The sequence below is a fragment of the Myotis nattereri genome (genome assembly GCF_964212035.1).
Source record: "Myotis nattereri genome assembly, chromosome: 14".
NCBI lineage: Eukaryota > Metazoa > Chordata > Mammalia > Chiroptera > Vespertilionidae > Myotis > Myotis nattereri.
The window spans coordinates 5,932,813-5,948,483 of record NC_138089.1 but is presented as its reverse complement, the minus strand read 5'-3'; the positions used below and the strand labels follow the sequence as shown (position 1 = coordinate 5,948,483).

The following is a 15,671-nucleotide window of genomic DNA, read 5'->3' as shown; positions in this document are numbered from 1 at the left end:
AGCAGGAGAAAACATTGTTTAAAACATTTTTTTTCTCTTTTCAAATGTATGAACTTGTTTAAGATCACCAGGAAGGCAGTGTAGGATAGACACAATGGTTAGGAATGTATCAAAAAACAGATTAACACACATGCCCACACGCACGCACACACACACAAAAAAACCTGTACAAAATGCTCCAATCAATGAGAAGAGGGGGGAAAAAAAGTCTGTTAACTATGTTACAATTTAAAAGCAAAAGAAAAAAAGGTTAGGGAATTTCTCTCTCCCACGTGTCAGGAAATGTCACCCAATATTCTTAAAGCAAGGATAACTAAATAAAATACATGTGCAGCATATTCTGCAATTCCATTACATACAGTAGTTTTTTTCCCCAAAGCTATTTTTTAAGTATCATGAATATAAAGCAGTTGCACAAAAAGCAAAAGTGTTTTGACAAACAGGTGTATGCATTTATTCCTTTTTAGGAACAATATCTAAAAAAAGAACCGCCCTCCTCCCTCCCCCAAAAAGACGAAGATTCACACAGACACGTTGGGATATATGTACAACATAATAAACCATCCCCAGGGAAGCGACTGGGACAGCCCCCGGGGTACAGAATCAGAAGTGTAAAAATCAGAGCGAAGTTTGCTTGCTGTAAAGCCTGAGAATTTTTTTCAGTTGGTTCTCCTGCAAGGCTATGATACCTGCAACGATATGTAAAGTCTAATTTTTCCTTTTTACCTTTTGCTACAGTCTTTAGACTAAGCATGCAAGACATACGACTAAGTGCAACTGAGTGACTTTTTTTTAAATTTTAATCATTCCCTAAGGTTTGAACTGAGGTATGCGTACTAACAGTTTCTCATGCTGTTATCTTTACTCATGTCTAGCTACACATGCTGAGAATGAACTAATCTACCAGATTTGTATCCTCTTTTGAATACCAAACTAACCAGCAACCACTCCGTTGAGAAGCACAGGGCCCCCTCCCCGGCCCCGCTGGCTGCTGCCTGCACCCCGAGCTGCGTGGCCGGGAAGGCTGACGGTCTCGCGTGGCCACAGGCTGCGCCGGTACCGAAAGCCGAGACGCTTCCAAGCCAACCGCCACAGGAGTTTTGTACCAAGCTTACGAGTGGACAGGAGTGTTACTTTTTTAAAAAATGAAAAATGCTGGCGAAAGCCTAATCAGAAAAAAAAAAAAATCTTTAAACAAAATAAGGAAAGAGGATATATGCCAAGAGAAACCAAGATTACCACAGTGATCACAGCACAGTCCTTAAACCAGCGTGGCATCCAATCTCCTTCAGAAAGCGTGCTCTCGGGCTAACATCCGACGGTGCGGCTCCACCGCGGAGCTCGACTATCCTCTGAGTTTGTGGCAACGGTCTCATCCCCCGGACACGCTGGTTCTCAGGGCACCGGCGTGTGTTTTTGAGACGGGACTCGCTTCCTCTGTTTACTGCTCTAATACTGTGTCCTATTTTTATCTCACTAGCCCCATAATATCTCTTTACAAGAATGAATTTTGGTCTTTGTAGAGATACAGCAGAGAAAAAAACCAACAACTAAAAAAAGTAACAACTTTGGTTCCATCATCTGCTTGGCCTTCTAAATTTACGAAGGAGCAGCTCTTCCTCAGCTTAGCAACAGCCTACATCTCATCAATCGCCTCTAAATTCTTTCGCCTCCTTTGATCAACAATAAGAGGATATTTGGCTTCATCAGATAAAGCATAAAACAGAGAACATAATTTACCTTTGTGTAATATCTTTGGTAATTTTAGAAAAAAAGGTACAAAGAATATAAATTAAGCTCCAAAGGGCTCTCAAACTAAAAACAAGAGCGACGGTCCTCCAGGAGCAACCGAGGCGGAGGGCGCAGGCTGCGGGCGCGCAGCGTTCCAGGCCGGCGGCACTGGCGCGGCCCTCCCACCCCGCGCCCCTGCCCCAGAGGCCCGCTGGGCCGCCCCTCGCTCCGTGTCTCCTAGGTCAGTTTTGACACTGGGCTGGTGTGGTCACATGGCACACACACTGAGCTGCAGCAGCAAATCTGCACGTGTGAAATGAACACTTTAGCGTCTGCTGAACTCGGTCTCCATTAACTCCCACAAGTTCCATCTGAAATCTAATTTGCATTCACACAGATTGATGACACCAAGCAGGTCTGAACTGATGTTTAAATCCACCACCACCACCACCTTCAGCAGAGCTGCTCGGAAGCAGCTTTCTGGCCACTTTGCAAACAAAGCGACCCGCACAGGTTTAGCATGGCTGGTCCCCGGGCTCCACACAGGTGAGCCTCCAACAGCCAGACGTCAGTCTCCAGATGATGAGATGTGTGGGGAGCTCCTTTTCCTGGGGCTGCTGGGACGCTGTGGCGTTCCCCGAGGACGAAGGCAGCTGCAAAATCAACGCGGCGGGTCTGAGCCGGCCCTTCCCGCTCCTGCCTGCTTGTGGCGGACCCTGCACTGCTCCCGAGCCCACGCTTTTCTGTCATCCATTCTCTCTCTCGCAGGCCCCCTCTGCGCAAGGACCTGCATGTGTAGAGTGCAGCATTTGGGACCTTTTTGAAAAAGACCAAAACGGAATGTTTTCTGACTTCAGAGAAAACATGGTGATGTCTGAAGAAAAATGGAATGAGTGACAGAAAACTACCAACAAGAAATGACATTCAGCGTTGTATAATAAAAACACCTGTAACATTCATCACAAGGTACAGAGAACGTGAAGCCTCCAGGAGGCCGCGGGCCCAGCGGAGGCCTGAGGTCAGAACTGAAAATGGTAGAGGAGAAGCAATAAGAAGAAAAAGCAATACATTAAAAAGTCTGGGATAATTATTTTTAACCCCCTCCCCCCAATAAACACACAAAGGCCTTCCCCATCCCAACTGGAAGCAAAAAAACCCAAACGAACAAAACCCCGCGCTGGAGTAAAGGCAGTGATACTCAACATGCAGTACTGTGCGAGCAGGCCGCCCACGGGCTGGACCGCCGCTGCCGGGAGAGGCGTGGCTGCAGCCCAGGTGCACATGCTCAGGTGGGTGTCCTCAGGGTCCGACGTCGGCAGGACTGCAGTTCAAAGTCTGCTGCTAAAAGCGAATCAGTTTAGCAAATTTACAACAGATGTTGACTGTTAAGAGAGGAAAATCCCAAGTACCAAACAAGTCCATCCAATGCACAGAGTACAAATTCCTTTTTTCAACAAAAAGTAGAAAAATCAAAAATACTCCCAAATGGGGTTCTGGATGGCACTGAGTTACACCTTTCAGAGTTTTGTCAAAATGCAGTGTGACTCCTCCAGACTGTACAGCAAATGGAGAACAATGTCACTGCTCATTTTTGACAGGTTTTGTTTTTTTCCAATCTTCATTTTTGGGGTCGGCCTACCCAGACGTTCATTCCATGTCCTCATTTACTGCTTCGTCTTCGTAATCTCTGTCCTGGTCAAAATCTGGACTGTGGTTGGCTGTGGTCACTAAGGACAGAGGCCCTTCGGCTTCCTCCGGGTCCAGGGGCTCCTCCTTGACGTGCACAGGATGTCTGGAAGCAAGGACAGGGTCACTGAGAGAACGGCCCGCCCAGTGCAATTTAGCCGTTTTGCACAACACAAAAGCGCATCTAGGACCACACTGTCCAACACAGCGGCGATAGCCATGGTGGCTATTTAAATGAAAATTAATGCAACTTAAAATTCAGTGTCTTGCCCTAATCGGTTTGGCTCAGTGGATAGAGCGTCGGCCTGCGGACTCAAGGGTCCCAGGTTGGATTCCGGTCAAGGGCATGTACCTTGGTTGCAGGCACATCCCCAGTAGGGAGTGTGCAGGAGGCAGCTGATCCATGTTTCTCTCTCATCGATGTTTCTGTCTCTCTATCCCTCTCCCTACCTCTCTGTAAAAAATCAATAAAATATATTTTTAAAAAATAGAATGTAAAAAAAATTCAGTGTCTCCACTGCACTGGCCACATTTCAAATGCTCAAGGCCAGGTGTAGGCAAGGCCACTAGACAGGACAGCCCAGAGCAGGCCTCCTGGCCACAGGAGGTGCTCCCGCCCTGGTGGCTGGAGCGTGGCGGTCTCTGGGCTGAGTGGCTATCCTCCCAGGGGCCTCAGGCCTGGGCACCCCATTCCCTGAGGGTTTATGAGGAAGCACCTGTGACTCAGCGGGTCTGGGGGGCCTGAGACTGCATGTGCATACGCTCCCTGGTGATGCTGCTGGTCGGAGGACCACACTGAGCACAGAACACTGGCGCCCTTGTGGCATCCTGGGTGATGACTACAAATCACGTCACCACGCGAACTAGGAATCTGTGGGGCAGCTGCGGCTGGCGGCCGCGAGAGCGGAGGCTGTGCTGCTTTGCTCGTTAGCATGCGGACCCCGCGAGAGAACTCTCCCGAGAACGACCCAAGTGAAGTCCTATCATTAATCAACTTCAAGCAAACACAGCAAAGAGACACCATGATACATGCTTGAAACTCCAAATTAATGCATATTTTTACAAACTGTCAATAAGGCAAGAAAAGCCCTGCCAGGAAACACAAACGAAGAGGAAAATGCTCCCTCAACACAACAAGATGATAAGAAAGCAGAGCCCCCATCAGAAGAGTAAGGCTGTCAGCTGTAAACAAGGCCCCACAGGAGGCCGCTGGGGCAGCCAAGGGCCTGGAGGAGGCCGCCACCGCCTCATCAGGGACTGAGCGCGGCTCAGCTGGAGGGGCCCACAGGGATGGCAGGACATCACTCTGATAAAAACTGAGAAATGTTCGTAAATCATATTTACAGCCAGGCCTTTGCAAATACAAATTACTTTGTGTTACAGGGCTCTGATATGTAAAAGAGCCATTCTGCTGAGTTAAAGGCCCTTCCTGGGACAGCCGCAGAAGGGAGGATGTTGTAACTGATATTATCAGTTATTATTAGTGATAAGAGGTGTTCCTGTGGACGGAGGGCTGGCTTCCTGGGTAATTGATGCTGTGCCCAAACCCGAAGGCCACCTGAGCCACTTTCAACAAACAGGAGTGCTGTGTGCTGCCCCTGACCCTGCGAACCTTCAGAAAACCCAGATTCCGAACCGAGAGCGGATGGGGCAGCGGGCAGGATGAAGCGCTTTCCTAAATCGTGCCGTATTCTTAAAAACTACTTGCAAAATAAAATGTAGCTAAGCTGTGCAATAACACGCTTCACTAGTTGTGGCCCATCTACTTTCAGTTTTCCGACGGTCCTATTTGTCTGTGCTCCTACAGTGAGGCCTGGACTGGCTACATAACTTGTAGAGCCCTCTGTAAAGTGAAACTGTGGTTCAAAACTTAGTAAGAATTTCAGGCTGGAAGCAGTCCTGAGCATGGCATCCTTCCTGCCCACTGCACACCATGCGGGACATGCCTGGACCGTCGGCCCTGGCAGGATCCCCTGCACTCTTCTGGGAAGGATTAGGTAGGTGTACTGATTATTATTCCTTTTTTAAAATAAGGCTCCCATACTCCTAATGAGGGGAGGCGTTTGGTTTCTGCCTATCCTCTCCGCGTGGGGTCATACTCCCACAACCTGTGAACACAGTGGGAAGACCATCGTCTGTGCTGCTGGCTCTCCAGTGACCTCTTCATGGCCCGGTGAGACGCCATTCACACGGGACCTGGAGCCTCACTGCTCTGTGACTTCCCCTCCTGCTCTTTGTAGAACACAGTGGCGACTTATATCCAGGAATCTTTCTCCCTCTGTTGATTTACCTCTTTAGGATAATTTTCTAAGAATGAAACTGTTAGAGCAAAGGCCAAAACATCATTATGGTTCTTATGATTTGTTGTGATAATCATTTCCAAAGGGACTATATCAATTTAGACTCAACCTCATCAGCACCAATATTACTTTAAAAAATTTTTCGTCATATTTATTAAAACTTTTCAGGTTTACAAATCTGAATTTGATGATGTTGAGATGATATAAGACTATGGACTGGAGGGGGCGGGAGGACCTAGAAGAAATCCAACAGTCATCAGGAAGTTCTTGCTTTATAGTTTTAGACTGACAAATATTTTGCTGGGCAAAATGAAATAAATAAAAATCATCAGCCTGCCGACACAGTTCACGTTAGGGAGTATTCCCCCCTCCCCTAAATGTGCAGCCAAATCTCAGTGAGATTATTAGCATCCCAAAGACACAGGTTATGACCCTATCATGCACGCCTACTGGCTCAATCCCAGTGCCCAGGCAGGCCGGTCCCCAACCAACGGGAACTGATGAGACTTGCTGTGTGACAACCAGACCACACACCAGAGGGACATCAGCTTCCGGCCCTCAGAAGCCGAGTGCAAGCGCAGCCGCACAGGCCCGCGGCGCTCAGACCGCGGACGGACGGGCCTGGCCTTCCGTGCGGGAGGCGCTTCGGGTGAGGCACAAGCTTCACTCACCCACGTGTCTCCAGAAACGGGAGCTGCAGGCCTCGCCTCTTCTCTTGCAGACCAGCCCCACACGCCCGCCCCACTTTCTCTCCAACTCCTACTTCCCAAAGGGCTACCAGCGAAGGACTAAAACCACACATTTCCGCTCTCACGTCTGAGTAGTTCCTTTGTTTAGCCACTCTGGGAACAGCGCTTTTAACTGAAGCTGGCTGGTGTTTACGGCATTGTGATCCCAGGGTGTGTGCAGAGCTTGCAGTATTTTGCTTTGTAACTCCTTTAGCTCCTATCAGGATAAAAGTATAATGCCCCAAAGCCATAATTATGCGTCTACTTTCTAGGATTTCAAAAGAGAAACAAAATGTAATGGTATTTGAGTGTCACAGAAACAGTAAGAATGCCGAGTTCTGTTTCAACACCAGACGTTAGCTGGGCTAGGCACTAACAAGGTCCTTTAAGCCTTGCTGTAAAGTTTACAGCTTGATTTATTCCAATAGACTGCAACAGTTAAGAAACAATTTGCATCATAGCAGGGTAATGCACATTGGACAAGAATGGAAACTATGCCATTACAGAACCTGCTTAATGGAAATATGGGGTCAAAAAGAGTAACAGTCTATGACACTGATAGCAGGCACAGGGAATATGCTATTGACATATGATTATATTTAGCAAACAGTGTGAACCTGTGAGATTTGAGCAAAAAATCATATGCATTTTAAAGTCTTTATGTAGGGTTTCTTTTTTTAAAAAAAAGCAGTTGAAACCTTTATTTTGTTAAAAATTATGCTGACTGCTGTAAAACATGGTTTCTGGTAATACTGGGGTTAATTCAAAGCTGTTAAACAAATTAACTTTGTAGTGACTTTATCTTGTACAGCAAAAGTCACATTACTCTAAAATGTTGCCAGAGGTTTTTATCCAAATTTCTTTCTTTCTTTTTTTTTTTAAGTGATCCTTCAAACTAAATAATCGAAATATACATCAACTAAACCTTGGACTCCATAGGATTATGAGACATAGTATCCTTTCATTCAATAACTTCAGATATTTTTGCTCTAATGAGTATTTCTTGAAGTAGCTTATATAGCAATTTATATTTGCTCTGAACTTCCTTAATATCCGAATAAATACTCCTGTCATGACGATTTAAAGATGAAAACGTGTGATACAATAGAAACCCCAGGCTGCGTTAGAAAGCATGATCTATGGCAGGGGTGGGCAAACTTTTTGACTCGAGGGCCACAATGGGTTCTTAAACTGGACTGGAGGGCCGGAACAAAAGCATGGATGGAGTGTTTGTGTGAACTAATATAAATTCAAAGTAAACATCATTACATAAAAGGGTACAGTCTTTTTTTTTTTTTTTTTTTTTTAGTTTTATTCATTTCAAATGGGCCGGATCCGGCCCGCGGGCCATAGTTTGCCCACAGCTGATCTATGGGAACATCTCTCGGAATAATGGTGAGAAAAGGCTAAGCGACTATTCCTATAAACTAAAAGTCATTTCCAGCATTAAAAATCCTTTTCAGATCACTTTGGGCTTAAACCAAATGCTAAATAATAAAATTGCAGATCCCCCCACTAACCCAACACCTACCCTGGCAGACAGCATTTTTTATGTCATTAGATGCCAATTCATTCTGTTGCTAATTGCTACAGGTCATATATTCCATTCTTATTGCTCAAATAATCTTCAAAGAAGATGTTAATCAGTAATTCAGAAAGTCTGTGTAGTCAAGCAGTTTCTTCTAGGGGCTGACAGTAGGCACACCCTGAGCTAGTTTATTCTGTAAGGTGGGCGTCGTTTTGCAGGCACTTGCTAAAAGGCAGACTCATTCTATGACCCCCCCACCCACCCAGTCATTTGGGGGAGTGTGGTTTCTCTTCTTTTTGACCTTTTCCCGAGAAACTGGGCACTGTGAGGTCCACCTGTTCCCTCCCCTGGCCCCCCACCGGGTCCGAAGCCTTTGCCGGGTCTGCCTGCTCCTGGGCCATTCACATTCAGCATGGACAGCCACGGCCCTCACTTCACTCAGTCACGTGTGTGCTCATTATACTGCCGTCTGCTGCTAGAATGCTCCTATTAATTTTCCTTCTGATTTTAACCGCAACCTATCAATCATGCTGCCTTTCATTTGTGCCATCATTGCTGCCTGGGAATAGCGCTCCGGCACTGTGTTCACAGTGAAGTTCATCCCACAAGCAGGCAGACAGCATCCCTTTCTCCCTGGCAGGTTCAGCGTCCCCGAGACCTGAACACACCAAACTGCTGCACAGAGGTGCACACTGACTTCAGGGGACAAAGTAGGGTGGGAGGCAGAGGGTGGAAATAATGGCCCGGGATGCCAGGCAGAGGGCAGAAAAGCAACCTGACACCCACTCTATTGCTGTGCACACCTGTAGTGCTGCATGAAGCCGGCCCTTTTCATGGGAAAGTTAGAAAATGCTGCTAAGCAAGCTAAATGTTTCCAGAAGCACTGGGTTCTGGGAAATAAAAAATTATAGAAAAGGTGTAAAAAGTGGCCACGGAAAGGCTTGTGTGCACATAGGACAGGGAGGCGGGAGTCTGGCGCAGAGGTCTCTGGGGACAATACTCACACGGCCTGCACGGGGGACCTGCCGGGGCTGCTGTCGCTCTCGGTGCTGTTGGCGTGCTCCACCGCCCCGTTCAGCTCTTCCCGCATGCCGCTGGACAGGCCGCCCAGAGTGGGGTTCCCCATGGAAGCGGTAGTGTACAGAGGTATACTGTTCTCAGCCATGGAAGCCTGTCATCAACCGAGAGAACAATTAGGATGCAGGATGCAGAGAGGGGACCTACTCATGAAGGGTGTAGGCAATCATCTTCAGCTTAAGCTCCTTGTAGTGTGGTTGGCAAATTCACGTTTCTAGTGACAAGCATTTTGCTTTAAAAGTAAGATTTGTGACACACGTCCCAAGCTTAGTTTCAAAGCGCTCCCTGGGGGATCAGACGCCCACAGGGAGGGAGACTCCATCAGCCCTGCTGAGCAGAGTCACATGGTCCAGACAACGCCATCTAATATGAGGTTTGTGTCTGCTGCCTTTTTTCAAGAGCAACTGAATATTTCCAGATCACAGGGAAATGTAATGGAATTTTCATTTCTTTATCCACTTTGATGACTCCAGTATTGGATATTAGAGATTTGATCACATTATTCTGGCTGCACAGCTCAAACTTATGAGAACTTCCATAAACATTACTTCGTAGATCCTATAGAGGAGGAAGAGATTATAGAATTGGAATCAATTTTTATCTTCCCCCATCATTTCTGTTTTAATGGGTTTTTTTTTTTTAATTTGTTTAGTGTAGTTTGAGAAACTGGTTGAAGGTAACACCCACAAATCTTTCACTCTCAGACCAACTAATCACCTGGAATGTTAGGACTAAAAATAAATAGATAGATAGATAGATAGACAGATAGACAGACAGATAAATCTCTGCCAAAAGGAAGCTCTAAATTGTATTTCTTTTGGGAACTTAAGTAGATCTATATTGAAGGTGACAGTCAGTCCAAATGAGTGTCAGCAAAAAAGTGTGGAAATGAAAACAATCCTGAACTTATTGTGGAACACTGTTCACTTGACAGCTCTGCTGGGACATCATCTGAGTCTCTTCCCTGGAAACACCCCCAGATCGGCTCTCACTGGGTCATTTCATTAGACAGTTGCAACACGGTCAAAGTGGGGCCATCTCTAGCTTGTATTTTAGCAGCTTCTTGAGTCAAAAGCTGAGAAATAAAATAGAAATGTTTATGAGAATGTGCTCTTGGGGATGAGTTGGTCACCCAGTTGACAGGGCAATCAACTTGGGGTCCTTTCTCCTTGGCTCTCAACGTGTCCTATCTGCGGCCATTACGACTAGGACTGGATCACAACACAGGGGCAGAGGTCCGACAGTCACGGTGGCAAAAGACATCCAGAAGGCAGGCACTTACACTGACGCTCAAGCAAGGAAGATGTAAGTGAAGAGAACCAGCTTGTCCCCTTACAGAACGACCCACAGGGACCTGGTGCCTGCTGCACAGCAGAGCTGCTGCAACATTCTTTGTTGAGTGAATGATCAAAGCAACGCCCCCCCGCCCCCGCCCCCCCCCCCCACCGCAACAAGGTTAGAAACTGCTTATGCCTAAACAAGTGGTTCCTCCAGTAGCTGGTGTCCTGTGCACAGTATGTGGTTTCATACCAAAGTGGCACCTCTGCCAACAACACGACATGCTTCAGGCACCCTGCTGAAGCCCGAGGAGCCATCGGTCCTGGGTGTGAGCGCCCCGGGACCCTCGGGGAAAGGCGTCTATAAATATGGAGCTTTACGGTTACCCTTAGTTACTTCCCTTTGTCAAAGCATAATGCAATCTGTCCCAAGTCCCATGTTATATTTCTGTAGTGGATCCTGCTGTCCTATTTTCTATACCGTACAGCACGCATGTCACACAGGGATCTTTGTCAGGTGCTGCTCCGCTATGATTCCTACACGTCTTGGAAACGGGCGTGGGCGATGACGGGAAGGCAGGCCTGCTGGGGGTCTGGACTGAATTTGCACAGCAGTTTCCTGATGACCGTGGTCCACACAGAGCGAGGAGAGGGCACTCACTTCCTTGTGGGGTCAGGGTCCTGGGAATGGCAGCAGCACTGGGGGCCTCGGAGAGAACGGGAGGGGCAGAGGGTGCGGAAAACAAGTGTTTGGAGAGAGGCGTGTGTGGCTCTGGAGCCACAGGGCATGCTGACTGAATCAGTCACAGTTAGGGAGCCCAGAGGACGGAGGTTCGCTGCTTTTTTTCCCCTTTCCGCCTCATGAATGTAAAATGTGCTTGTAATCTTAATACTTTTCCAGATAGAGCAGAGCAGTCTTTAAATTCACAGTTCACAAGACTCCAGGGAAAATAAGTCGCTAATGAGTGGTATTTACAGTGGCGGCATCTAAGCGTGCTTTCATTTGCTTTTCTAAAGTTACTGTGTAAACTACAAGTAATTAAAAGAAATGCAGAGAGTAGTTCCTCCTGGTGGATTTGGTTCAGGCTAAGAATAAATAAATATAATTACTGAAAAGCTAAGTTCAGTGAATTTGCCTCTGCACGGAAACTGCGTAAAAGGCGTGTCATCCATTCTGGGAGGCTGAGCCTCTGCCAGGTGACCTGGGGAGTCACTGTGGGACGCAGAGTAGGTGCTCAATAAACACAGGTTAACGAGCCGTGAAGCCAGGTTCCCACCATCGTCTCCTCTGTAGCCCAGCCCTTTCCCACAGTGCCAAGTGTCTCAACCAGAGGTTCATTATCATCCCGTAAGGAACTTTTTAAAAGCTTTTGCTTCTGAATTTGTGCCGCCTTCACATGAAATATGAATATCTGTTTATGTGCGAAGGCGTTTGGAGGGGCACAAGACACTGTAACAGCAAAGAGCCCATTTTAGGATGATATAGCCCCATCCAGAACGCATGCTGAAAAAAAAGGTCTTCTGTGATCCGCAGCTCCAGCTATAGGATATGTCATGTAAAAGCTATCAAGGCTCCCTGGATCTGTGTTCCAGAACCATCTAGGTGGGTCAAGTTCCATCAGGACCCCTGGCCACAGGGACAGCCGACCTGGGAACTGCTGAGGGGCTTGGGTCCCTCCCAGGCATGTGCCTGAGGGCCCTGCAGTCCCCCTTGACTTCCAAAATGACCACTGCCTGGGAACTGAGGAGCACGGACGCAGAGGTGCGCAAGGTGTGAGCGCTGCCCTGGGAACTCCTGTTTGCTGGTGATCTCCCTCCTGCTCGGCCGGCCTCACCCCAGCACAGCGCTCAGGGCCGCATCCGCCAGAGGAAAGGCACCCCGTGCCGCGGCGGCCCCGCAATCAGCCGGACGTGGGGTTCCTGCAGCACCCCCTCACTTACACACCACAACTTCCTATCACTCAGCGACCCACAGCGGACCCCCGCGCCCCCGCCCACAGCAGAGGAAAGGTGCCGAAACAGACTTGAAAAGGAGAAATGAAAAGCCCTGCTTTCTCTGTGGAGCCGGAACAATAGGAGGCACGTGACGGTGGCCTATCGCCAGCACATTAATAGCTGTGCTGCAGTAATTACACTTGTGGTATTTTTGCCTCAAGTGAAATTCTGAAATAAGAGGATGGAAATTATGATACCGCTGATAAATATTAATAAGTGAACTTTTAATTTTTTTGCCACAATATTCAAAATGCTAAGCATCCTGCTAACGCTGAAGCAGCCGATGTGTTTGCCTCCAGGGAGGACGATGCTTTGTGCACTTAAGAAAAAAGTTTAACGGAATTAAAATTTAATATCTAATTAGAGGGAGGCTAATATATTGTGAGATGAGCGGGGGGGGGGGGGGGGCACTGCCCCTGCGCACGCTCCGGACGGCCATCGATCTTACCTGCAAAGCCGCGTTGAGAGGCGTGCAGTAGGCGTGGCTGCTCTGCATGTTTTTAATGAGGGAAGGGTTACTGCACAAGAGAAAGAAAACTCAAGTTAAATGCAATCACCCCCGAGTTCCTAGCTGCGTTTTGTTCAAGCTTTCTGGCATCCTTCCAAATCAGAAACATCCCCGCTATCCAACCAGAGGGGCTTGCTCCATGTCTCCTGGGTGTATGGGGTTGGTCTGTGAACTCCTCTGGGAAAACAGCTTTTGCTTTTCAAGGAAACTGGGCGTAAAACTGCAGCTTCAGTAATGGGCACTCCCTCCACTGATGAATTTTTGTGCCACAAAATACTGGCCTCCGTCAGTTTGTAAAGCTGCCACTCCGACAGAGAGCAGAGTCCTGGGCCTCGGCTAAGGGCCGGACTCAACTCCTGGCTGCGTCTCTCCAGGACCTGAGCTGCGGAGGACGTGGGGAAGGGCCCGCGGCTCCTGGGCAGCCTCCGAGGCCGGTTCCTGGAGGAGACAGAAGGCTGTGTCGGGGAAGGGCCGCTGCCCGCAGGCTGAGGGTGCTCTTACACAGCCAAGTCTGGGAGGCAGGAGGCTATTTAATGCTGGTCCAGTGACTGAAGACAAGACACTGTCCTAAGGAAATCTCTAACCTGGTCGAGTAAAAATATTAAATGACCACAGAGGAGATACTGCGGGGAAGGAGTGGCTCCGGTCAGAAGTACCTCCACTTATCGGGCCAGTAGAGGAAGGGTACGCACTGACATCCATCTCTTTCCTAAGCTTGGAGCACTTTAATCAAACACTCCCTACATTATATTATTATTCTGAGTAAGCAAAAACAGGAGGAAATTTACCCAAGTATAAGTTTAACTCTAAATAAAGCTTCCTTCTTACTTGGGGGGATTACGAGTCACACAGAAGTATTTAGTGACAGGGCCCCTGTTAGCTGCTGAATCAAAAGGTGACCAGTATTTGCATTAAAGACATCAAAAAAGCATTGCTCAAGGCACTGGTGTTCCAAGGAGAACCGAGGGAACGTGCAGGCCACACGGTTCAGCTCCTGGAGCAGGCGGTGGCGCTGCCACCCGGTGAGATGCGAAACTACATGGGATGAGTCCACCATGCAAAGCCAAAGCAACAGCAGAAAACAAAAAACAAAAGCAAGTTAAAGGCTCTTACTGTGCGACAAGCTCGTCAAAGTTTTCATCGGGGCAGTATTTGCGAGGACGGCCTCGTTGAATATGGCGGCCACGTTTAAACTCTTCATCATCAACTGTCCAAAAGGACCCACACTCATCCTCTACTCTGATAAAGCACTTATGCAGTGAGAGGTTGGTGCGAATGGCACCCTGGGGGAGGAGCAGCAGCAAAGGAGATGAAGGGGCAACAAAAGGAGACGGGGTTGGGGGCAGAACAGACATCCAATACAGGGAACAGGAAAAAGAAAATAAAATGCAATAAGCATAAGCAAATGGTCTGTGAGGGTTAATATGCATTGCCACCTAAAAGCTACTAGCATGTGATGCGACAAAGACTGGCAAGCAGGGCGGGGACTGGCGGGTGTACGACAGGAGGGATGGAATGCTTTTTTGCTTCCCTTAACTGAGACGACGTGAAACCAGTTCTTGGGTCTAACACCGTCTAGCAGCCAAAGCCTCTACGTTACACTTGTTAGCACAATCCAAGCTGGGCTGAGAAGTTTAAACGTGGTGGACGTACCCACTGATCTTTTGTGGCCTTCGTTTTTGGAACTCTACTTCATCCACTGTCCACACCGCCCCTTTAACGTTCTCTACTCGCACAAAACACTTGTGGAGACTGAGATTATGGCGCACTGCATTCTGCAGCAAGTATGAAAGAGAGAACATCCACATTTCTATGAGAAAAGACTCCAAAACAGCAGCGAATTCAGCCTAACAGTCCACATCTGTAAAACCATCCCCAAGAGCTGTAGTTACCACCCCCGTGGACAACCTTCTGTGGTCCAGAGTGCCTTTTCCAAAAGCAAAGGTAAAAAACCAAAACCATCCGTTAATTGTACTTTGGCATTTTAGTCTAGTCTCAGATCACAGTGATCCAGAGGCAAAAAAAAATTAATATGCATAGAAGCCCAAAATAGATTTCACAGTAAAAATCTGAAAATATTGTTCATGTGACTTCAAAATAAGGAAGTATGAGCAGCATACAACTGTCCCTTTAAACTCACTGACCTCCCATAAAAGGGCAGCTTGTTTCTATTTTTTAAACCAGGAAAGATGAAGACGCAATTATTATTATTCAATACATTTTGTTCTTTTTCTGTTTGTTTGTTAAAGTTTTGTCTTTAAAATCATCCATGGGTTTTCTCAGATTAATTAGGAAGAAGTCTAAATTGGATTTCACCATTGAGAGTGTCCCTCCTGGGGCTGACTGGAGCGGGGGTCGGGGGTGAAAGAACCCCCGAAGGATCAGCATCCATCATCAAGGTATGCCTTACCTTCCGGAATCTACACAGAAGTTGGCCCTTACTATGGGCAAGTACCTTAATTAACTGAGAAGATGCCAAAGGAACATGAGTAGAATCATTCTCAATGGGAAAATGATGGTATTCCAACATTGACGTTTCTACAGACACGCTTCTGTCTTTTGGCTAAAACCAGTCACTGCTGCCCATCCCTCAGCGGAGAGCCTTGACACCCATAGAACTCTGTCAGAGGGGAGGGTCCCAGTGAGGGCGGAGCGCTCTCAGCATCTCTCCCTTGAACGTCAGGGACACCCACGCCTTTCGGTGCAGCGATCATGTGGCCTCATTTCGCTAGTCCTCCTGCTGCACTTACTGATCTAGACACAGAATTAGACATGAGGACATTACCAAGAGACCATGTCCTTTACTCAGAACCTTCTTATAGGGAATATGTAGGTGGCACA

At 47.6% G+C, this 15,671-nt stretch overlaps 1 protein-coding gene across 3 annotated transcripts in view; it reads right to left on the bottom strand.

Annotated features, from left to right (window-relative positions):
* Positions 1-2,649: 2,649 nt before the first annotated feature.
* The window catches only part of FOXP1 (forkhead box P1), a 554,371-nt gene continuing 541,349 nt past the window's right edge, over positions 2,650-15,671 (bottom strand). For all 3 annotated transcript variants that reach the window (XM_081106428.1, XM_081106427.1, XM_081106429.1), the window contains 4 exons: positions 14,484-14,605; positions 12,771-12,840; positions 8,978-9,144; positions 2,650-3,523 (listed from right to left, as the gene is read on the bottom strand). In XM_081106428.1, the coding sequence (XP_080962554.1) occupies positions 3,379-3,523; positions 8,978-9,144; positions 12,771-12,840; positions 14,484-14,605 (504 nt within the window). In that variant the 3' untranslated portion in view covers positions 2,650-3,378. The remainder of the gene's footprint in view (positions 3,524-8,977; positions 9,145-12,770; positions 12,841-14,483; positions 14,606-15,671) is intronic.